We start from the raw sequence: 25,203 nt of genomic DNA, 5'->3' as shown, positions 1-25,203 counted from the left end.
GTTTTATGATGTGTTGTACTGTTTTTGTTTTAATTTATTGTAATGCAATTCATTTTAATGTGCTATATTTTAATTCTGTTTTGAGGGGGCCTGGTCCTCATGTGAGCTACCCTGAGTCCCTTCGAGGAGATGGTGGCAGAATATAAGAATAACGTTGTTGTTGTTGTTGCTGTTGTGCCTATTCTATCTGATACTGATCATTGTTACCATCTCTGATATTTCACAATACAGGCAGTCCCCAAGTTAGAACAAGATAGGTTTTGTAGTCTAGGAAACAAAATTTAAACCTCAGGGAACAACAATTACCCCCTCTCCCACCACCTCAAATACAATTTATATGGAAATACTATTTTCTGCACAGAAAACATTGTTTCCTGAACAATCGTTTCTGCAGAAGTGTGAATTTTATACAGACTAAGTCCTGAACTGCACATATTCTTTTCAGTCCAGGATTTTCCTCATCGCAGTTTTTTCAACACCCAAGAAACATATATTTCTTCGTTTTTTGAAATAGTTTTGAATATTCTTTCTATCTTTACTCTTTCCTCCTGGTGGCATCTGAATGTTGCTTTGTGACATTCCTTCACCACTAAATGGCTACTCTTCCCTTGTGCTACAAATGTATGTGCACTTACAACAATTGGAAAATGTCATGAGATAGTGAAGGAGACCCTGGTGTGTCATACTGAGATTTCATTCTGCCCTTGCAAACTAAAAGGAACCTCACCATTCTTCTACATCTCAAATTGTATTTATGAAAAAGGGGTGGACAATTTGCACAGATCATGTGGCTGCCCTTCTCCTGGGTGTTGGAGGAGCATACATGTCTCTGTATCCACAAGAAATTTTATGGAACCTAGAAAGAGCCACAACCCTTCTCCAGACTGGGGGAGGGATTTTGAACTTGGGGGGAGGCTAGCCATCAATGGGATGCAGCAGCTTTAAAAGTCCAATTCTGGGCACCACAGTTTAAAAGAAATATTGGCAAACTGGAAGGTGCCCAGAAGAGGGCAACTAAAATGATCAAATGTTTGGAGACCATGCCAGTCAGGTGCGGCTTAAAGAGCTGGGTATGTTCAGCCTGCAGAAGAGAAGAGTGAGAGGAGACATGATAATTGTGTATAGATATTTGAAAGAATGTCAAAACGAAGAGGGAGCAGGCTTGTTTTCTGTTGCCCTGGGGACTAGTACCCAGAACAATAGGTTCAAATTACAGGAAAGGAGATTTCGCCTCAACATCTGTTCCAACATCTAGAAGAATGGGCTTCCAGGATGCAATGACTGCTTAAATGATGTATCTCTAGCCTGACATGAGAACAGCATGGGAATAATCCTTCTATCTACAGTGAACGCAAAAAGGAACAGGTTGTATTACTCCATTTAAAACTCAGACAATAATTTTTACAAAATACTGATAAAGATTTCATGTTCTTCAGAACGTTATCCATCCATCACTTTATTTATATCCCATCCTTTTTGCCAGACTGGGAATCAAAATGGCATACAAAAGACAGAAAATTACAATAAAAAGTTCACACAAATACATATGAAGCAAATTTGAGTAAAGAGGAGACAATGACATTTTTTATATTAAGTACATTAAAGAAAGTCTGCATATGATCAACATGGTGGACTGAAGCAGGAGGAGAAGTAGTTGATTTCAAGGTGAACAATCACATTAATAAAGTTAACAATCCAGTTTGATAGTAACTAATTACCAATAACTAGTTACTTGTGATTCCTTCCTTCCCAATAATAAAGATAGAACTAAGTTAAATTAAAGTTCTAACTACCATAGTTAACAAGGGATACCTTCATGCCTTGTAATATGTAACTGTAATTTTATGAATATTTTGTTATCGTCACATGGATTTTGTATCCTCCCCAAAAGGTGGAGGAAGACTATCAAAGTGTGTGAATTCAAATGTGTCTAGAATTTCCAAAACAGAACAAGTCCAAAACAAATGAAAGAGCAGGCTTCCTCCATGCAAAAATAATCTCCGTTTAACAAATACTCATAGGCCAGCATGGTGCAGTGGTTTGAGTGTTGGACTAGAACTCTGGGAGGCCAGACATTTCTGCTCAACTACAATGTGAATGTGGGCAAGACACACACTCTTAGCCTCAAAGGAAAGCAGTGACAAAACCCCTTTGAATAAGTCTTGTAATGAAAACTCTATGTAGGGTATCTATACTTTTTTGTGCATTCTCTTATAAGCAGGAATTGACCGAAGGCACACAACAACAAGCAACAAGGTCTTAGAATGCTCAGTGGCCTGGAAGTGGCATGAAATACTATATATAAACTGGAAAAAATATTTTAAAATATCTTAAATTACTAATCTTAAATATTTTACCATTTGCTGTCTTATACATGACATTGGATTCGACACTTAACAAAAAGAAAATCTGGTTTAAGGGAAAGACAGGTACTCCTTATGGTTGATATGATGCAACTGGCAATGTACACGTTTTTAGAGCTATAAGATTCATAATCCATGACCATGACTCATGCTGCTTGAGACTTATGTCATCTGCAGCCCAAAGCATTCAGGAGCACCAGTTTGCCTACCATTGCCTAAGTAAAAATATTTCCAAGTCCATAGATGAGTATTTTTTAAGGAATGTTTCCCCATAATTTATTGAAGAGTTTCTATGTACCCAGTGGTGGTTGGCATCACGAATTGCAGTTTGGCTTATTTAATGTTTTGAAGCAGTAGAAAAGAATCTATTGTAGACAACTAAATCCAGATCTCAAGTTGTCTAGATTTTTTTCACCTGGTAGAATTTGGAATGTACATTTGATAGATAATTCTGCTGCCTTGTAGAGGTCCCCAATTTAAACAATTTGATAAAGGAGTCAGTTGCCCTGATAAGTAAATGACCAAACAACAGACAAAAGAAGGAAGAGGTCCCAATCAACCAAATTTGTTAAGAAGCATTGCTGTTGTTGTGGTCACACAATAAATTATTTCATTATGGTGACCCTAATGGAAATTCATCACAGGGCTTTCTTTTCAAAATTTGTTTAGAGGCAGCTTGCCTTTATCTTTCTTCTAGGCTGAGAAAGAGTGACTTGCCCAAGGTCACCCAATCGGTTTCCATTCCCAAGTAGGGACTTGAAACCTGGTCCCCAGAGTTCTAGTCCAACGCTCAAACCACTACACCATGTTGGCTCACATTGGTGCATATTGAAACAATTATTTTCATAATATTGTAGTGCATTGTATATATATTATGCAACAATGTGCCTAAATATAATGCATTTATTTACTGTATTTATACCCTGCCCTTCTCACCATGAAGGGGACTAAGAGCAGCCTTACAATAGGCAACCATTTGAATATAATTGTCTTCCCTTCCTTCTTTTAGGTATTGTGGAAAAAGAAGAAGCAAACAAGAAGGAAAGGTTAAAATGGATCCTGGATCCACTGAAAGATTTTCATTTTTGTGAAAATTCCAACATCCCTATTTCAGAGTTTAAAAATATTATTTTTGTGGACCCCAACTTTCAGAAGCCCCAACTAGCAAGCTATAACAAATTCAGCTCAAAAAAGTATCTTGAGAGGAATTTTGCTGTAAATCTTGCCTTCTACATGGGAAGTCACAACAACAGCATGATTGTTTATCATTAATATTTGTTATGTGTAATTTATATAAAAGATACGTATATAGCCCATGCAAAAAAAAAAAATCCCCCAGAAGTCTAACTGCAAATATTTAAGACAAAAGGGAGCTCCTTTTCTGTTCATGTATGTTCTTCAGTTTCTGAAACTGAGATGAGAAGATCCAGAAAAAGATGGTATCAATATTCAGTTGGATAGAACGTTGTTTCCTGCAACAGAGAATGGATGATGTGATCAATTCTGTTCTCAATATTCTGTTCTTAAGTACTTTGAAGCTTCATTAACATGATGGTCCAGCAGACTGTAGAATGAGAAATTAAAAGAGAGAGAAAGAGAGAGAGAGAGAGAGAGAGAGAGAGAGAGAGAGAGAGAGAGAGAGAAATAGTGCAGGACAAGGGTTCCCTCTCTTTCCTTTGCCTCAAAGCTACCTTGGAAAATGCTGTTCTTTCTTTTTTGGAAGTGAGAATATGTCTGTTCTTCTTCCCTAGATGATTACTTAGAAATGTTTATGTGTGTAAGGGGGCAGGGCTTAGAAATATTGCTTTGGGGATCACCAGTTCAGAATCAGGGCTGTTGAGACTTGCACATTATCTTACTTGATAGCTTATCATTCAGTTCTACATTTGGTTCACATCTTGGGGAGCAATCCAAAACTCCCAGAGGGAGATGCTAAGGTGCCTTCTGATGTTCTATTCCTTCTCCACCAGTGGGCAAAAGGATCCACAGAAAGAGAATTATGGCTCAAAAGCAAAGTTCACCCATAATCAGCACATGATGCCTTTTGGCCCAACAAATTACATTGTCTAAAACAAGGAAGTATCTCAATAGCAAAAGGAAGTGGAGTCTGTGGCATAGTCATTGTGTGTGTGAAGGTGCCTGCAAGTTGCTTGTCAAGCTAAGGCAACCTCCTGAATTTCATAGGGTTTCTCCACCAATGAATATTTAGAGGTGGTTTTTGCCAGTTCCTTACTCTGGTGCAGTGGTTCTCAAACTGTGGGTCCCAAGGTGTTTTGGCCTACAACTTCCAGAAATCCTAGTCAGTTTACCAGCTATTAGGATTTCTGGGAGTTGAAGGCAATAACATCTGGGGACCCACAAGTTGAGAGCCACTACTCTAGTGGGTGTAAAATGAAAAGCAACTTGAGATCCTAAATCAGCTTGTTCACAATGTAACATCCCACCAGTGTAATTCTGCCCCAGGACAACTTATTTTGTCCATGTCAGAATACACACCTATCACCAAGGGAAAGAAAGCGACTATCCCGGATCTCCAGCAAAAGCATGTGAATATCCTGGAGATGTGGATAATCTCTTCTACCAGCTGCATAGCTATAGAGAGCCTGAGTGGTTCTGTCCTCTAGCTACTAATTAATAGATGTAAACATACTACAATGTGGAAAAATCCTATTGTCCTTGAGGAAGGGCATTGCAGAGGGAAACACTGAATATTGAAGTATCTCTTGTGCAAGAATCAAAATAGTTTCTGCACAGGTATAACAGGAAGTTATATCATTGACAGGATCCCAGACTATATATCTAATCTAGTCCTGCTACAATTGCATTTTCTATAAATACACTATGCTTTCAGGATTGCTGCCATTCATTGAGTATCTTTGGAATCATTCCAAGATTACAGCATCCATTAGCACCAAAAGCTTGTTTCACACTACCTCCTCCAACATTATTTTCATTGTTTCTTTTCTTAGAAGTGTCAAGGATGGACAAAGGGAGAAGAAAGCACAGGTGAGCAGCTTCTCATTTGAGCACTGCATCAATCATATAGCAGTCTGAGGCCCACCTTGGAGCAGTCTCCTTCATTTTCCCCTCTTCCTCTCCATGTTTTGCAGTTATGACATTGTGTAAGGAAGGTAAGGTATTATCACTAAATGGAAGGGGACAAGCAGAAAATCAAAGCCAAGAATTCCTGTCCTGTGTTTCATCTATCTTGCCAAACTTCCAGGCAAGCAACATAACTCTGCCCTCCCATTGAGCCACTTCTAACGGTTTTTTAAATGTTCAAATCCTTGTGACGTGGAAATAAAATAAAAAGTAAACCTTTCTTTTACTTTGAAGGAGAGTGGGAGTGAAGGACAATTCTGCCCCGGATGTCACATGCCAGCACAGAAGAGGCTGGGGTCATTGAACCAAATTGGTTGCATCTCCATGGCATGATAAAGGGATATGGCTGATTTTGTTTATAAATAGCAGGGAATAAGTTTGTTGTAGAAAAGTGGCAGACGGACAAAGTGTTGTGCATGGCATCATGCAATAGGAACCATCGCCTATGGTGGTCATCCTGCTTCTATGCCAGTTTGTAGCTTGTGCAATAAACTCCTACATTTAGTTTGTGTCTGTTCTGCAACAAAATGGAATTAGGGTGGAATAAAATGTTTTACCTGGAAGCATGAGGATTCAAAAAGACAAGAATGACCAAAAAAAGAGGGAATGGGGGGATTAAAACACTTCCACTCTCTTCCTTGATGGCACGAGCCCTGGCAAAACTTAAGATTCCTCTGCCATCTCTCCTATAGCACTGCTCTGCTAATGCCCCTTTGAACAATTGAACTCTTGCCCCACAGGTTGAGTAAGGCAAACAAAAGCAGCAGAGTGGGGTATTTGAACAGACCAATTGCTTTAGTCATGATAATCATCTTCCTGTGGTTCCTAGCTCCCTGTCTTGTGTTATACATATCATAACAAACTGCAGATGGTGAAATGGCATGCAAATAATGTTCTTTGTCATATATTATGATACCTTATCTGCAGCCCCTGGCACAATTGTGGTAACAGCATCGTTGTCTTCCTGGACAGTCACGGTCATGACCACAACGATGTATCCCGGGGACAGGGCAGCTATGCGGAAATCGTTGGCAATTCCAAGGCATCACTAAGCAGGTATAGCAGGATAGACAAAGATAATTGTTAGCCAAACAGCCAAACTCTGACGAATACATTGTCATGTTTATTTTGTCTACAGGGCAACCCAATTGTCTCTGCTGAAGAGCCATATGGGAACTGATGGTCAGAAAGCATATAACAGGGGATTTTATAAGTCTGTTCAAATCTGCCATCAGAATGATGATACATGGCTTCAGAACATATCTTGAACCCTTTTGAAACCCTAACCATGATTTTTCAATCCTTGCTCCAAAGCCTGCAGAGAAAGGGGAAATACTGCCTGTCCAGTTCTGATGCTTACTTTGATAGGATAAGAATGGTCACCACTTATTTCTTTTATGGCCCTTATGTAGAGCCTCAGCAATTCTATACACATGGTGCCAAAACAGAGAGGAAAAATGATGGTACTAGGTTTTATTTTTGTTTTTTTGTTTTTTAACCAACAGAAGAGGGAAGAGTCTCAGACACAAGAACTCATACCAAGCAAGTTCATAAGAAATAAACAACATGCCTTAGACATCTGATGGGAACTGTATCTGTTGTTTCAAAGATATCAAAATAATAACATGGGCTATTATATTAAAAATGTCTGAAACAGATTGTTTCTACCATTTTTGTGTTTATATCGTTCTTGTCATCTTCTTTGGCTGTTGATATTAAAAATGTCTGAAATGTAATATACTATTTTTATTCTTTCTCTGAGACATGTTTGTTTATTTCTCATAGTTCAGTTTTGTATGAGTTATTATCTTTAAATACCTCTAATCTGAAATGCCAAAAACTACTTTTAAATAGCAAAACGAGACTGACAGACACAGTAGTGCAACAGCATGTCTCAAATTTGACCCCCAAAAGGAATTAAAGAGGACATAACTGCGTAAGGATCCCTTGGATGGCTCCTGCAATAAAGAAAGGCTAGCACATTTCATTTCATCATCATATTATTATTACAAACAAATGCAATATAATGAAAGAGTAATTTCGTATTATTAAAATCGGTGGTGGGCCATGTATGATCTGGTATGGGCTTGCCCAGTTTCAAAGACACTTGATACAGTCCCATACTGAGATGTGTATATTTGTTTGTTTGTTTATTTTATAGTCTGCTTTTCTCCTATCTGGAACCCAAAGTGGGTCAAACTGCTCATTAAAACAAAAACAATCTTGACTGATATTGTTTTAAGAATTAAATATAATACTATTCAATAAAAAAACTTTTAAAACATTTAAAAGGATGGTAAAACCTCCCCCATTTCACTCCCACAAACAGATTAAAATCTGAAGCCCTATTTAAACAGGAAATTCCTGGCCTGCTGACAGAAAAAAGCAAGGATCTAGATAACTGATCCTACATTCGCAGAAAATTCCATAGCCTGGGAGCAGCCACTGAAAAGACTCTCTCCTGGGTCCTCATAAGCTGTACCAATGAAGATGGTAGAACCAAGTAAAATCCATTCTCTAAATATGTTAAGACTTGGATAGGGAGATACTATATTTTTTCATTCTCCATGCATATCACTGAAACACCTACATAGACAACGAACTCTAAGGCTGGTCTGGAGTAGTATTACTCCATATAGGCTCTCTGAGTGGCTATACTGCCCATCTCCATCCTGCAGTAGAGTCCAGACTGGATGGTTCACCTTACATTAGATATTTCTGTCAATGCTGCCAGACAGCCATGGAGCTCTGGGAGAGATCCTGGTCATTTCCCATGTGACCAAGGAGAAGGAAGAGGGATTTCAATGGCTCCCAGCATCAGCAAGAAACACTCCAGAGCTGGTTGTTGTTGATGTTGATGTTAACCTTATTTATATCCTGCCTTTCTACCCATAGGGACTTAAGGTGGCTAGCTTGATATGGATCTAATCCCCTTTCCCCCAAGTTGTCAAGTGCAGAGAAAAAGAAATGGAAGTCTTGGCCCACATGGAGAGTGGACTGGTTAGGATTAGAACCAGTCCATCTGTGCACACTAAGAAATGGGGTGAATTAAGTGTCCCAGGATGCTTTCACCCCGTCTAGAGGAAGGAATCCCATTACGGACAACACACAATGTTTCACCCCATACAGGGTGAAAGTGTCACCGGCCTTTATGACGAAGCTGTAATTCTAAGTTGTAGGGCTAATCTGGAGTTTCACTAAAACTCCAGAGCTTTCCTTGAAATCACATAATGTAGAGCTAATCAATTTCCCCCAATACAGACCAAAAATCAATGGATGTTGTCTGGATTTCTAGGTTCAACTTCCGGTTGAAATCAGGGTTTGGGGCAAAGTAGACAAGACCCCAGAGAATAAATGGAAACAATATTTACAAGAAGTAGGTAATGCTTACTTGGAGGTGGTGGTGGTGGTGGTGGCGGCGGCAGTGGCATTCTGCAGCTTCTGCCACAACGATAGTTACAACATCTTAGGTTTTGTGGGCAGTCATAGTCATGTCTGCAGCGACGGATTATTCCTGGTATAGAGCAATAAAATGGATTTCCATGGCAAAAACGAGAAAACTCTGAAATGCAGAAAAAGTGACAGTATTTAACGTTATCAGTATACAGAAGGATTGCATTGCAGCTATGCTATTGATTGCCAAATTTACATTTGAATTGATGATCAAGTTGCTTGATACTTTGAGTATGTAAAACCTGGTTTTTGTGCTTTTTAACTTCTGTTTGCTCAGTAAACAACGTATTATATATAATTCCGTACCACCTATCTTTTAAAAAATAAATTGTGGTTGATTCAGATATGTCCACATGTTGTCCCATAGACATACAGCTTAAATAAATCTAACCTTTAATTATTTTTTACCCCTTCTTAAAAGCCTACACATTTCTACAGGCAGATAATATTTACTTGGTTATTTTCACTCATTTTTTCTGCCATTTTAATTCCTTTTTAATATCCTGTAATTGTGATCCTTTAATTTGTGTTGTTTTTGTGAGAATTCTTGGTTGTTAGGTTCCATAGGCATCAACACATAGAAAAAGTAGGTACGAATTTTACTTCAATAAATGAAATTCAATGATGATCACATCAAAGAAGCAGTATATCAGATTATATAGAGCACTGGAGGACATTAAGCATCAAGGCTTTCAATAGCCTTTATAGAAGCATCAAAACCATGACATCTCAAAAGCAGAATTGTTGTTGTAACCTAAATATTATTTCCCTTGTTCTTTTCAGTTAAAAGTAAATGAAAGATTCACAATACATAGTCCTATACATGTTTACTCAGAAGTGAAATTCCACTGACTCCACTGGCTCTTGCTTCAGAGAAATATTTAATTTGGGAATGGGACAACCTCATTAAATACTACTAACTGCCATAGTTCAACCCTATAAATCCTGGGATTTTCAGTTTGAGGTACTAAAAATTATCTATAGATAGGCACTTGTGTGCTTTACCAGAGTATTCCAAGTATCTCAGCAAACAGATTCCAGGATTCTGTAGAGTGGAGCCATGGAGAAGTAACATGAAACTGATTTAACTGTGTTATGCAGATACACATTACATCACATGTATACACAGAGATAGATAGATAGATAGATAGATAGATAGATAGATAGATAGATGATAGATGATAGATAGATAGATAGATAGATAGATAGATGATAGATAGATAGATAGATAGATAGATAGATAGACGTGCACGCACACACACACATGAATGGCCTTATTCTGCATGAACTCCATTTGACTTTTTTCAGCTCTTAGGCAAAATTCAGAGCCATTTCACTCCCCCTTAATCCCCAATTTATGTAGTATCAAACATTTTGTTTCAGTACTAAACCTTCCTCCAGTGTAGCTATTATGGACACTGCCACCACTTTTCTAAACCTTGTCATGTGGAAGAATGGTATAATATCAAGTATTGATGTCCTAGAGAAAGAGTGTGGTGCAGTTATTTGACTGCTGAACAAGAGCACTAGGAAACAAGGATTTGAATCTCTGGTCAGCCATGGAAACCTACCGAGTAATCATAGGCAAGTCACACACTCTCATCCTCATAAATGACAAGAGAAAAACCCTTGTGAACAAATCCCTTGGACCTTGGTTCAAACTTCTGTTTAATCATGAAGTTAATCTGGCCCAGAAAAAATCATGACAACTTTGCCTGGGGTCATCATAAATAAAACAAATCTTGAAAGCACACAACAATTTTCAACCAGCCTTAATAATTAAAATATGACTTTCCCTAACACTATACCAAAAATATCCTCTTCCACAATTCTATATCTTACCTAATGGAACTCTGTAACAAGTGGTGGAAGGTAATTCTACCTCAAAGACTAGAAGACCCACAAGGAGGAAAGCCGTCAGTCTCTTCATGATGACCTCAGGAACCAGTGTGAGCCTTTAGAAAGGAGCAAGACTTGTATTTAAATGGCATGTACAGCTAAGGTTGAAATTATACCTTTCCACATTTTCCTCATAATTAATATCAATTGCATTACAATTTTCAGAAACGTCAAATAAGTGCATTGTTTTTTATGGACTACATGTGCTTTGGTCAGGAAAGGACAATGCATTAAGGACAAGGTTGATGATGCTTATAATGCTCCCTGATAAACATCCTCAGATCAAAGACTTTTTGTTAGCCGCAACCTAATTGCACCTTCTTTTAGCACGTGAATCAAACTCATCCTGGGAATCATTCAAAGGCTGGGTTTGTCTTGGCAAAGAAGTTGCACTTCCTATATTCTAGCTAATAACCGGAGATGTCACATTTCCAGAGAAAGAGAGAGAACAAAACAGCCACAGGGTAGGGCAAGGCATGGTTTTGTGTACAGGGCTGACTGCTTTCAGAAGCAGTACTGTATGTATACCATCCAATCCAACACCAATAAGCTCAGGAATAGGCTTAGCTTAGCAGGTCATAGTGGAATCAGAGTAATACTTGAAAATATATACCCCACCCCATTTCCTAATAGTTCAAAGAAGCATAGAAACCCCTCTTTTTGGACCTCACCTCCAAGTATACCTCAGATTGCATGACCAATAGTTTTCCAAACTCTGAGCAACCAACATGGCATTCCAAAATTGCTAGTTAATTTCTCATTCTTAGAACCTATCATTATGAGGTATTGCTGAGGGAGATTGCCCATATTAATACAATAACAAACAAACCAAAATTTAGGGGCAGGAAATAGTCAGTCTCTCAGAGCTGGGGAAAGTTATTGTTTGGACTACACATTCATGGTTCCCCTAGTGTTGAAAGAATGCTAGGATTTTTCAATCAAGAAATGGCAGATGTCATTCATTTCTCAAGTGCCTCAAGCAGTCGCTGAACTGGATATGCTCTTTAATTCTAAGCAGCCAACGTTTGTTCTTACTATAGTTCTTATGAATTTGGATAGACTAGTTTTAGTGCAGGGCCACATTAGTTTCATGATTAAACAGAAATTTGAACCAAGATTCAAGGGATCTCCTTCATCCAAGGTAAGACAAAATGAAATCCAATGCTCAAGTTATAACTGATTTCATTTCCTTAAACCCTTAATTTATCTTGTGGGGTTGGAATGACCAAATTAGTTCTCATAACAGACGTATCAACATAACTGTTCAATTTCCTCTGAACTCCTTATTATAAGTTGAGAGGCCAAATGTTCAGTGAAACACTTCCTGCTATAAGTATTCTGACTCAATGTAATTTCCCCCCTTTGTTTTTGGAAAACTAAACTTTGGGTGCATTTATACTGTGGAATTAATGCAATGCAGATTGACACCACTTTGACAATACAATACAATACAACACAACACTATAGAATCCTGGGAATTGTACTTTGAGGAGGCACCAGCACACTTTAACAGAGAAGGCTAAAGACACTGTAAAACTACAATTCCCATGGGGTCAACCATCATTAATTCGACAGAGTAAATGGATCTATAGATTTATTAGCCATGTCAGAGTTACATATTCAAATACAAGCCATTAGCAAAATTCTTGAATGTGATGAGGAGGTCTCATGCTTCCAGAATGTGAAAAAGGATGGGGTGGAATATATGGGGTGGAATATATGCCATCAGATCTGGCCATGGGGGGGTTACATGTCATTTTAAGTACTACAAAACATTTTAGAGAACAACTGTGATGTGGTAATTTGTTTTGTTTTTTCTCATATGAGGAGTGACTTGAGAAACTGCAAGTTGCTTCTGATGTGAGAAAATTGGCTGTCTGCAAGGACATTGCCCAGGAGATGCCCAGATGTTTTGGTGTTTTTATCATCCCTGTGGGAGGCATCTCTCATGTCCCCGTATGGGGAGCTGGAGCTGGCAGAGGGAGCTCATCCATGCTCTCCCCGGATTCGAACCTCCAACCTGTCGGTCTTCAATACTACCGGCACAAGGGTTTAACCTATTGTGCCACTGGGGGCTCCGGTAATTTGGGTGTTGCACTAGAATTCTGGGAGACCAGAATTCAACTTCCCATTTGGCCCTGGAAACCTACTGGATGACCTTGGGCAAACCATGCTATCTCAGCCTCAGAAGAAAGCCAAGTAAACCTTGTGATAGGCTCACTTTAGGGACACTAGAACTTGGACATAATTTGAAGCTGCACAATGCTTGCAACAGCAACAATGGGACTGCATTTAAAAGCCAAACTATAGACTGTGGCCATTCACACAGAGGACATGACTCCCTTGTTAAACAGCAAAATGCTAATTATGCCCTATAAATCATGCACAAGACCAAATACTCCCTTGTTCACCTTCTCACTCCTTAAGATTCTTGTACTTTTTCTTGATAATTTTTCTCATGTGTTTTTATTGCTGTTTTATTTGATGAGGTTTCCTAATTGGGGTGTGTTTGTATTTCAGTTTTAATGTCTTAATTATAACTTGTCTATTTTATTTGTGTTTATGGTCAGCTGGCTTTGAGCATTAACTTTAGTAGACAAGCTGGATTTTTATTTTTACAGGTATGCCTTAGTTAGCAACGCCTCTTTTCCAGTGAAGATGCTTCTTTCAAGAGTGGCCTGCATTTTCTAACAGCTACTGAATTAAATATTTAGAGTTAAGTATATACTATCAGCTACTTAATTAATTCTACTTGGTAAAGTAGGTTGTGTTTCGGGGGGGGGGGGGAGCTATCATGGTAATAGTGTCAAAGTCATGACAAAGTAACAATCACAAATATGAAGCAGTTATGAATGAGTAAATATAGGTAACGCTTTTATATTCACTCTTGCTACTTAGTCGTGATTGTGACAATCCCCCCCCCCCCCCCCCACACACACACACTTTACAGTGCATCAGCAGAATAGGAAAGAAGACTTCCTTTCTGGAAAATGTTGAACGAGAATTTAATGACAGATTTGGGGGCAGCATCAGATTGGGAAAGGTGACATAACTAAGTTAAATCTCTTTAATTAATTCTATTAAGCTATTACGTCCTTTCTCTTGCTTGCATAGGTTGAGTATCCCTTATGCAAAATGCTTGGGAACTGAAGAATTCTGCATTTCAGATTTTCCCTCCCCTCAATTTTGGAACACTTGCATATACATGAGATATCTTGGAGTTGGGACCCAATTCCTAAGCAATAAATTAATTTCATCCCAGAAGCCTTGTTTTCACTCTTGCATTATTAGATTTCTCTTCACCTATGCTATCAAGTAGCCAAATAGCCTGGGCACCATTATTTTCACTGTCTATTATCCAGTTCACTTGAATGTCTGGTAGAAATATTTAGAAGAAAAATAAGAAACATTCATTATAAAGAAAAGGTGATGCCAAAACAGCTGCAAAGGGAACAGGTGATGCTTGAATACTAGTGAGTATTGCCGTAATTAATAAGTTAGATTTTGGTTTGGGGAAGTATGTAATTTGGGGCAAGGGTACAAAGAAAGCACTGTTTCTCCATTAACTTATATGATTCTTTCCTTGTTAATTTTAAGTGTTGTCTTCATTCTTTAAAAAATGGGGACATGTCTTCTTCCAAACATTGGTCTGTTTCTGTATATCAGTTTGCCCCAAAATTAAGTCTATATTGACTATAGCTTAGTCAGATTGTTGTTATTCTGCTCTATCAAGTTGTTTCTGACTTATAGTGACCCTAATGCAATCCTATCATGGGGTTTTGTTGCCAAGATTTCTTCAGAGAGGGTTGCACATTACTTTCTTCATAGGCTGACTTACCCAAGTTCACCTAGTGGTTTTCCATAGCTGAAACAGAGACTCAACCCTTGTTTTCAGAGTGTTAAGTTGCATCTGCACTATAGTATTCATGTAGTTTAATACTACTTTAACTGCCATGGCTCAATATTTTGGAAGCCTGGGATTTGGAATTTGGTGAAGCACCAGCACTTTTTGGTAGAAAAGGAGAAAGACCTTGTAAAATCACAATTCCCATGATATCTTTACATTCAACCATGGCAGTTAAAATGGTGTCAAACTGCATTCATTTATCAGTATAGGTGTACTCATACTTAATCCCTCAAACTACTTACAGCACTGAAAAAGCCTGATAGTGGGTATCACCAAAGTTCCAAATTGAAAATATCCTCCTTTTTTCAGCCTCCAGATTAAGAATGTTAGATTAACCTTGATGCTTCTGGAGCAACCCTTCCCTAGCCATTCTTATATAACAGCATACCTTAACTGGAACACTGATTCCTGTTTTTAAATAATCCTCCTCTACTGTTTTGTAGTCTTGCAAATTTACTACCTCTTTGTGCAATAGGCATGTTCCTGGCAACGTTAAACAGCATGAGTCCCATCTCATGACAGTTTATTGGCTGGGGAAGGGAGGGGTGACCCATTCATGCAGCACCTGTAGCTGGGAAAAGGAAGCTGATCTTGCCCTCCTAGATCTCCAGTATGTTGCTACACATAGAGAGAACAAACACAACTTTTCCTCCAGTTGCCAACTGCAGTCAGATGCTTTCTGGTTGCCTCCCCCTAACTTGAAAGCCATCTTCTGGGAGTGAAAGGAACATGAAATGACACATGTTTTGCCCACACTATGTAAGTTTGCAACCCAAAAATGTTTTCTCGTTGTTCTTGATCAATCTATCTTCACAAGTTTTAGATCTTTGTCAATGGCACTACCAGGGCTGGTGTCACGCAACACAGAACAGACACAGACTAAATGTAAATCACCTGTAGATCTTGGCTGCAGATCTTTGAGGGCTCTGATGCCCTCCTACAGCCTTTTTCTGCTGCAGAGCTTCCCACTGAACTCTGTTTACTCCCATGGTTGGGTCAACCCCTCTGATGGCATCACCTGGTGTGGGCCACAACCTCTGTACCTCCCTAATGAAGTCACTGGTCTCTGTGGCACTGTATGCCACTGAACCTGTAGATGAGCATTTCTGAAACTGCTGAGCAGGAATAGACACTCTGTGCTCTCTGATCAACATCTGAAGTGTTGCATAAGTCACAGAAATTACATATGGTCCATATGGAGAAATATCATAACTGGGTGTGGTTAGATAGAAAAGAGCTTTAAATCATTCCGTGGTGTGGCATTTATAACTCAAATCTAGCCTCTGATAATGCCATAAAGACATGTGACATCGTGCTCTGTTTGGCTCGTCTCATGGTTTTGGGAGTTGCAATACAGAAACTGTATTTACTGTCCCATCATTTGTTTGGGCACAGGTTTAGTTTCATGCATCTAATGAGGAACAACAATCTCTATACATATTTAGTTGGGCACACATTATGCAAATACATTTAGCAAAGCTCATAATTCTTTACAAAGATGACCTAGCACTGCACAAAGATACATAGAAAGTAGTCATATTTGTATAGGGTATCACTTGTGGCCATGTATGATTGTCATCAAAGAGTAGAGTCTTGGTGGTGGGTCCATACGTGACTCAATCTGCATGGTCTGTGACTGGATCTGCATGGTCTTTCGCAGGTGGGAGACAGTCCCATTTCTCAGTATGACATGCCTTCATCTTATAGTGACAGCTCCCTGGCTCTTCTCAGTAGGCCCTCCCATCCATTCCCATCTGTGAATTGGTACTTACTTACTTAGGTGATTCCTTATAGCCTGAAGATGACGGACCTTCAGGTGTCATGTGACTGTGAAGCCCTATTCTTGATCTGCATGCTCCCCCACAATGACTTGGCAGCCCAGTTAACTTGTTACTCACGTAGCCATCTTCTCCAAGTGCATCCAAGACAGTGTGATGGAAAATGGCCCTTTACTGAACAAGGAGACAGAGAAGCAGCAAATCCAGGACATGCACGCTAGCAGGCATCACACATACTCACATGACACCTGATTTTCCTAATGGTATGAAATTCTGTATCTTTCATGTTTGTTGCATTTTCTAGAATAAGGTAGAGCAAGCATCTATCTTGTTATCCTTTACAACCTACAATACTTTTCCCCTACCCTTTCCACATGGTAATGTGTTACGTAGTTTTCCTAATGGAATCAATTTCTACTTATTTTTATTAGGGTAAGCACTTTAATGCATTTTCCTCCATTGACTCCTGTGCATTTATATGCATGTTTCAAATACAGTCAGCCTTATGTATCCATGGATTTAACCATCCATGGATTCAACCATCCACAGCTTGGAATTAAAAAAAATACAAAAAAGTAAACCTTGATTTTGCCACATTATATAAAGGGCACCTTTCTACTACATTATTGTATCTAATGAGATCTGGGAATCTGCAGGTGGCTCTGGAACCAAAGTTCAGTGGATAACAAGGCCCACTGTACACACATTTCTAGTCATGGCTTTTTGTTGTTGTGTGCCTACAAGTCATTCTAACTTATGGCAATCTTAGGCAAATCTATCATGGGGTTTTCCTGGCAAGATTTCAAAGGCATGTTGCTTTTTCCTTCCACTATTTGGTTCCATCTTTTACCTTTGGCCTTACTCACCACTGAAACATGTCTAAATTGTGTCTGACTTTGAGGATTTATTTCAATTGCTCTCTTGGAGGCTAGCCTGATTCTAAGTGTCTGGCCCATCTTCTCTGGTCCTTACAGCAAGGAAGTGGGGATCTCAAGATCAAAACATTGCCTTGAATACTTTGTGTATATATATTCCTCATTTATTAATCTCAATTATTTTTAGCCCTGGGCAAGAAAATTGAATGATGTGCAAATTTTCAATTCACACAGAAGAGCAGCAGCTTCCTACAATTTCATTTCCTGTTGCAACTTGCAAAGATTTTCCAAAGAACCTATGTATTTACTTTGCCAGCTCTCTTCTTCCTTCCTAGTAGTTATGGTGCCAGGGCTGTAAACAAGTAGGCTAGTTTACATGTTCTCTCAAATAAACAAAAATGGATATTTGGCCATTCATTCTGATCTGGGAACTTGTTCTTTAGCCAGTATTTCTGTCATTATTTTGAAACAGGAACATCTGTTCTTTATGAGTCTTGTGTTCAGTACTTTATTATTGTGACATCACAGGGTCTTAGGATTTGACTTTGAAATATCAAGGTGTGAGATAATATCCTGGTAACACCATTCCACACCTTTGATTTAGTAGGTTTTCTGCATCCAGTGAGGAGTTTGTCAGGAGTTTGTCAGATAAAGAGGACGTGTGCTATCTTCTAAAAAGTCTGTAACACCACCTGGTTAATCCTGCCCATCATTTTCTGTCCTCATTTACTCTTCTTGTTCCCAGTCCTTTCATTTCTTATATCAGTTTGTTGGGTGGGTGATTCACTCTTGTTTCTCATCTATCATTTGTGTATGGCCAGACTCAGGCATGTAGCCGGGGGGGGGGGGGGGGCTCGGGGGGCTTCAGCCCCCCCCCCTGAAATTTTCATGGTGGTTCGCGAAAAGGCCTTATTGGTGCATTATTTAAACTGTTATGTTTATTCATATCATGATCTGATCACCATACTCAATATATCCCATATGCATGGGGGTATTGGGGTAATGATACAAAAGGTTTGCTAGGCTAGACCCTCTTTCACTCAGACTCAGCCCCCCCCCCAAAACTCAGCCCCCCCGAAACCCCCCCTGAAAAAAAATTCAGCCCCCCCCCCCCCGAAACGAAATCCTGGCTACGGGCCTGGCCAGACTCCTTGTGCTTTACACATGTTCCCCTATGAAAGCTGTTGGGCATTTATTTTGCCTGATGTGGAACATTCATACTCAATTTAAGGCTGCAGAAGTGGAATTTGTGACATTGTAGTCTCATTGCACAAGCAAATGCACATGCAAGTCAATGCATGTGTGTATTCAGATGTGCATTTGATTGTATGGTCACTTGCACAATGTTGTCACTCAAGGGTTGCATAGCACAATCAGTGCCCACCTCCTCATGCAGGGTTTTATGCTATGCAGTCCAGATGTAGGATCTTGGTTTATGCCTTTACACAAGTGCATATTCACAGTTGCAACAGATATTAAGCCAGCAGCTGGGCTACTCAAGTCTTCTGTTTGAACTCTCCATTGTTTGACTCTAAGGACTTCTGTCTGGAAGGATTGGGAATCAAGGGTCAGGCTTATGTATCTTTAACCCTGGAATTGTCAATAATGTGCTCAATTAAGAAAAAGAAAAAGCAAAGAAATGACATGACTCAAAATTCAAAGTGGCATGATGAATTTATTTATTTAGAATTATGCCTGAATCTCTGCCCAGACCTGCAGAGGGTGAAAGTGACTTGTTTTCCAAGGCACTAACCAGCTCATGCGTAAGTCAGGAAATTCCTGTGGAAGAAAAAAAATGAAAGAACGTAAGTCATGGGAACCCTCCCCCACTTTTTTTTTTTTTGCAGGGAGGGAGGTGGTAATTAACTTTATTTTAAAAGTTTTAAAAGTAACATTAAAAGTCAAACAGTGACTCAAGGAAAAAATATAGAGAAGAAACACACAAAAAAGAAAAGAAAAAAAAGAAAGGTATTCAATCTAAATTCACTTCACACCCATTCCTTTGGGTACCTGACTTAATTGCCTTTAGATTTTAAAATACAAAGATTACTAAGGAGACAGAGCTTGGAAAATGAGTGTTTTAGCTAGCACATCGGTGTTCATTTCTAGACCAATTCTTATCACATGGAACTTGCAAAGGACAAGCTCATTTCCATATCTTTAAACATTTATTGGCTTTATGAGCTCAAATTTTCAAATGACACCCTGAAATGCCAATGAGGACTAGCTTATTCTCTCCCCCCCCCCCCATCCCTTCCAGCCCCATGAACACCTCAGCCATTGAAATTGCCAAGAAAGAGGGATTTATTTCACATTTGCAGTACTTTGCAATATATGGTATTTCTTTGAAGGTCATGGTTTAGCCTTATTTGTTGTCACACCATTATCTCCTGCAAGAATTAGACTGTTTCTACACCAGTCATTCCTAAAGTGTGCTCGTGGGATTCTGCACGGCATACCGAGGGGCTCTGTGTTTCCCTTCTCCTCCTCCAAGGGCATGGACCTTTCTGCATTCCCCCTCTCTGCCCTGATTCTTTTCCCTTCACCCTCACCCCCTGTATCTATTCCTTTTGTCCCCATGCCACCCAGACCCTTTACCCTTTACCCCCAAACCCTTTTCCTTTCGTCCTCTCACTCTCTAGACCAGTGGATCTCAATCTGTGGGTCCCCATATGTTTTGGCCTTCAACTTCCAGAAATCCTAACAGCTGATAAACTGGCTGGGATTTCTGGGAGTTGTATGCCAAAACACCTAGAGACCCATGGGTTGAGAACAATAGGCTTAGACCCTTCTTCTCCTTCTTCTTCTTGTTACAACAGCTGGATGGCCATCTATTGAGGGTGCTTTGATTGTGCTTCTACTGTTGACACAAACACTCGCCATCCATATGCCACTGGCCTGGCCCATCTCTCAAATTTTAAAATACAACGCTGCCCCTATGGCCAAAAGTTTGTCCATGTCAGATATATATACATTATATAATATATAACATATAACATATGCTATATAATATATAATATATGACATAAACATTTATTGGGGCTCCAGAAGGAACTCTAGCTTTAAAAAGAGCTCTGTGACTGAAAAGGTTTGAGAACTCCTTCTTTATAATGTAGAAATAATGCAATTTGACGTCACTTTAACTGCCATGCTCAATGCTATAAAATCCTGGAATTTGTAGTTTAGTAAGGCACCAGCACTCTTTGGCAAAGAAGGCTAAAGATCATATAAAAGTCCCATGATTCCATAAACTGAGCCATGGCAGTTAAAGTGGTGTCAATACTTCAGATGGACCTTATGCCAGACATACAAGAAAAGGGCTATTTCACGACATCAGCTTATGTTGGAATATAAAAATCATCATGTTTCATGTCCCTAGTTGTCTTGGTTATATTGTGCAAAGCACAAAAATTGCACCCAAGCAAATGATGTAAAACACATGCCCTTATTATAATAGTTTACCTTGTGGATTTCTGCAAATCTTGCCACAGTTAAAGTAACAGCATTTTTTCCTTCCTTCGCAGTTATAGTCATTGTTACATGAGTTACGTCCTGGTATGGTGCAACGGAAGGGATTCCGGGGGCAAATCCCAAGTTTCTCTGGAATAGGATAATAGCAGAAATATTTTCACTTAGATTTTTGATTATTTGATTATTATTTCTTCTCCTCTTTCCCGCCAAATTAATCCAAATTATATGGCAGCCAACGGATTAATAGACTTGTTAGGAACTTTTCTAACTTAGGAACTCTTCCTTTCACTAATTCTACTCCATAAAGTAGAATGTTGTATTCAATGTTTATCTGTTTCTTTCTATCTTTTTCCTCTTCTTTCATGGCATAAAGCAGCTTACAATAACTTAAAATAGAAGCTGAGAATAAAATAAATCCTGCTTAACAAACATTTTTTTTAAAAATCAACAATTCTCTTCAAAAACTCAAAGGTTTTAATAGTTTAAACATAATAAAACATCATTGAATAGTTTGAAGAGGTTACTTTGTGGACTACAAATATGAGAATACCATCAGCACTGCCTCCGTTGGCTTAAAGTATCTGGGTATCTTGTCCAAAAACAATTTTTTTTCGGAGCTCTGAGCCAGAACTGTCAGAGACTTTGGAATCTTGGCCATTGGAAGCTGAGCAGCCCGATGAAATTAGTACTGAACTGGCTTTTTAATTTTAAATATGTACGATTGTCACATAGTACTGTGTCTATACTTTTTATAATGATTTTCTGTATGTTTTTTATGTTGGTAATTGCAGTGCTTTACCATGTTGGAAACAGCCCTGAGCCCCCTCGGGGAGATAGAGTGGTATACAAATAAAGGGTTTTTTTTATTTATTTATTTATTTATTTATTTATTTATTTGAAACACAACAACATTATACCACAGCAAACAAGATCACTATTCTGATTGTTGTATTGTATCACACATCGGACACTTCCCAAGTGTCTAGGATTATGTGATGTATCAGCGAATAATGCATGCAGATTCGAGAAGGGTGGCCTTTTGCAGCTGACATATGGTAATTTTGTCAGCGCTGATTGTGTTTAAGTGCAGGCCAAGGTCTTTAGGCACTGCACCCAGTGTGCCAATCAACATTGGGACCATCTTGACTGGCTTGTATTATTATTATTATTATTATTATTATTATTATTATTATTATTATTATTATATCAATTGATTGAATAATTTTCTCCACTTCTAAGGACATCCATTCAAATTGCATACATATGTAGAATTATTCCAAAGCTTATAAAAATTCCTTTTCGAAATATAATTTCAAATCCCTCAACCAATTAAATATATATTTTCTTCTTGATCAGATGTTGAACCATCTTAGATTTGTTTGGAAACTTCTGAGCTCTTTTCAACACAAAGTGCTTCAGATGTTATTGTTAAAATAGAGTCCTTACACTTAGTGAAGATTTGCTCTGAGTAACTATTCAGGTGCTTTTTGAGTTTTTCTCTGCAGATTTCCCTCATAATTCTTTGAATTGAAATTTTCCTGTATCTTATAAATTCAGTTGAAGATCATTTGAAATGTGGTACTATAGGAGAATTCTGTGGATACTATGGACTATCAAAAAGACAACCAAATGAGTCTGAAAGCAAATTACGTCTGAATGCTCCCTAGAAGCCAAGATGACTAATCTGAGGCTGGCATTGGACATACCATGAGAAGATATGACCTATTAGAAAGTATTTTTTTATTATTATTAAACTTTATTTGTACCCCGCTAGCATCTCCCGCAGGACTCGATGCGGCTTACACAGGCCGAAGCCTCGAAACACAATACAATAAAACATAATACAATAATAAGCAAAGCAAATCAAATAATTAAGCAAATAACAACAATAACTACATCAAGACACTGTTAAAAACTGGTTCGGCCGGCGCAATGGGGTACAGGAGTTAAAGTGCTGAAATGGCAGGAGGAACGTAGGATTAGAGGTATTGTGTGCAGTAACATCGGTTATACTAAAGTGCTTCTAGGACTTGGGATGGGGATTCCTAATCTGAGAAGGCATGTCGGAACAGCCAGGTTTTTAGGTTCCTTCTGAAAACTGCTAAGGTAGGGGCCTGTCGGAGATCTTTTGGAAGGGCATTCCAAAGTCGGGGGGCCGCTACAGAGAAGGCCCTGTCCCGTGTCCCCACCAAGCGCGCTTGCGACGAGGGTGGGATCACGAGCAGGGCCTCCCCAGATGATCGGAGTGAGCGTGTGGGTTCGTAGATGGAGATGCGGTCACGCAGGTAGGGTGGTCCCAAACCGTTCAGGGCTTTGTAGGTGAGCACCTGCACCTTGAATTGGGCTCGGAAAATAAATGGCAGCCAGTGGAGCTCCTTAAACAGAGGGGTTGACCTCTCTCTGTAATGAGCCCCAGTTAGCATCCTGGCTGCTGCCCGCTGGACCAGTTGGAGTCTCCGAGCCGTCTTCAAGGGCAGCCCCACGTAGAGCGCATTGCAGTAGTCCATTCTAGAGGTGACCAAGGCATGGACCACCCCGGCCAGATCAGCCTTCTCGAGGTACGGTCGCAGCTGGCGCACAAGTCTCAATTGTTCAAAGGCCCTCCCGGATACCGCCGACACCTGAGCCTCAAGTGTGAGCGAAGAATCCAAGAGGACACCCAAACTGCGGACCTGTGGCTTCAGAGGGAGTGTAACCCCGTCCAACACAGGTTGCCACCCTATACCCCGATCCGGTTTACGATCGCCCAGGAGGACCTCTGTCTTGTCAGGATTGATCTTCAGCTTGTTCTTCCTCATCCAGATCGACACAGCGGCCAGGCACTCATCCAGCACCCGAGGAGCCTCCTTGGAATTAGGTGGAAAAGAGTAGTAGAGTTGAGTGTTATCTGCGTAGAGATGGCACCCAACTCCAAAACTCCGGATGACCTCTCCCAGCTGTTTCATGTAGATGTTGAAAAGCATGGGAGACAGAATGGAGCCTTGCGGGACCCCACAGGTCAAAGGCCAGGGGTCAGAGCAGGCGTCTCCCAGCTTCACCATCTGGGTACGTCCCTCCAGGAAGGACTGGAGCCACGACAAAACCGCGCCCCCAAGGCCCATCCTAGAGAGACGACCCAGAAGGATACCATGGTCGATGGTATCGAAAGCCGCTGAGATGTCCAAGAGAACCAGCAGAGTCACACTCCCCCTGTCCAGCTCTCTGCGGAGGTCATCCACCAAGGCGACCAAGGCTGTCTCGGTGCCATGACCAGGCCTGAAACCAGATTGTGACTGATCTAGGTAGTTGATATCGTCTAAAAAGCTCTGGAGCTGGGCGGCGACCACCCGCTCCAGCACCTTACCCAAAAAAGGGAGGTTGGAGATTGGCCTGTAATTATTCAGCACCGTGGAGTCAAGGGAAGCTTTTTTGAGGAGTGGATGAACCACAGCCTGTTTCAGGTTAGATGGAAAAATCCCTTGCTCCAACGATGTATTAACAATCAGCACAAACCAATCAACCAACCCCTCCCTGGCTGATTTTATGAGCCAAGATGGGCATGGGTCAAGAGGTGAGGTGGTCGCCCTCACAGCCCCAAGAACCTCCTCTACGGTCTCAGGAAGAACAAGCCTAAAAGAATCCCACAAAGATGCACAGGCAGGTGCCTCCGTCACCTCTTCTGGCACTGCGATGGAATTGGAGTCGAGCTCGAGGCGTATCTGAGCGACTTTGCCTGCAAAATGGTGTGCGAAATCGCGACACCGAGCTGCTGGGTCATCAGTATGGTAATGACTGACAAGATAGATGGCAATAAGAAAAAAAAAGGCCACGTTACAGATGGATATACTCAATCAAGGACACCACAGTCCCGAGTTTGCAAGATTTGAGCAACAGAATGTATTGGAAGTCTCCATAAGTCAAAGCTGACTAGATGGCAGTTAAAAATAACATCTTAGTAACCCAGTTGAAGCATTGATTCTTTCTTACCTCGTGGAATTCTCACTGCAATTGTTGAGGGAAATTCCATCCAAAGGGCTAAAAGCCCAACAAGGAGACATGCAGTCAAAGCCTTCATGGCTACTTCAAGGAACACATCTGTGTATCAACAACTGAGCAAGCCTGGTTTTTAAAGGATGCATTCTAGGGATGACCTGCTAGATCGTAACTTTCCTCCTCTTCATCAAACCAAATGTTAAGTGCGCTTCTGATTTCAAAAGCTGCATTGCTCCATCTTCACAGAATAAATGGCACATTGCAGGAACAGAGAGAATTACATTCCCAAGATGTGTGCACACCCAGCTTCCCATACAATGATGTATCCTTCAAAGAAGATCATTGTGCTACACTTAAATTATAGCCATATGCCGTAACATATG

The 25,203-nt window shown here is 39.9% G+C and overlaps 1 protein-coding gene across 1 annotated transcript; it reads right to left on the bottom strand.

Annotated features, from left to right (window-relative positions):
• Positions 1-2,182: 2,182 nt before the first annotated feature.
• LOC132772809 (WAP four-disulfide core domain protein 8-like) lies at positions 2,183-25,158 on the bottom strand. Its single transcript, XM_067467112.1, has 7 exons — positions 24,815-25,158; positions 20,840-20,977; positions 15,619-15,814; positions 10,761-10,873; positions 8,857-9,027; positions 6,382-6,513; positions 2,183-3,835 (listed from the first exon to the last, which is right to left on the bottom strand). Exons 1-6 carry the CDS (start codon positions 24,900-24,902, stop codon positions 6,383-6,385), a joined length of 837 nt encoding a protein of 278 aa, XP_067323213.1. The 5' UTR covers positions 24,903-25,158; the 3' UTR covers positions 2,183-3,835; position 6,382.
• Positions 25,159-25,203: the final 45 nt, after the last annotated feature.

The sequence above is a fragment of the Anolis sagrei genome, chromosome 4 (assembly GCF_037176765.1).
Source record: "Anolis sagrei isolate rAnoSag1 chromosome 4, rAnoSag1.mat, whole genome shotgun sequence".
Taxonomy (NCBI): Eukaryota; Metazoa; Chordata; class Lepidosauria; order Squamata; family Dactyloidae; genus Anolis; species Anolis sagrei.
The sequence above is the reverse complement of the archived record's forward strand: the minus strand, read 5'-3'. Positions and strand labels throughout refer to the sequence as shown.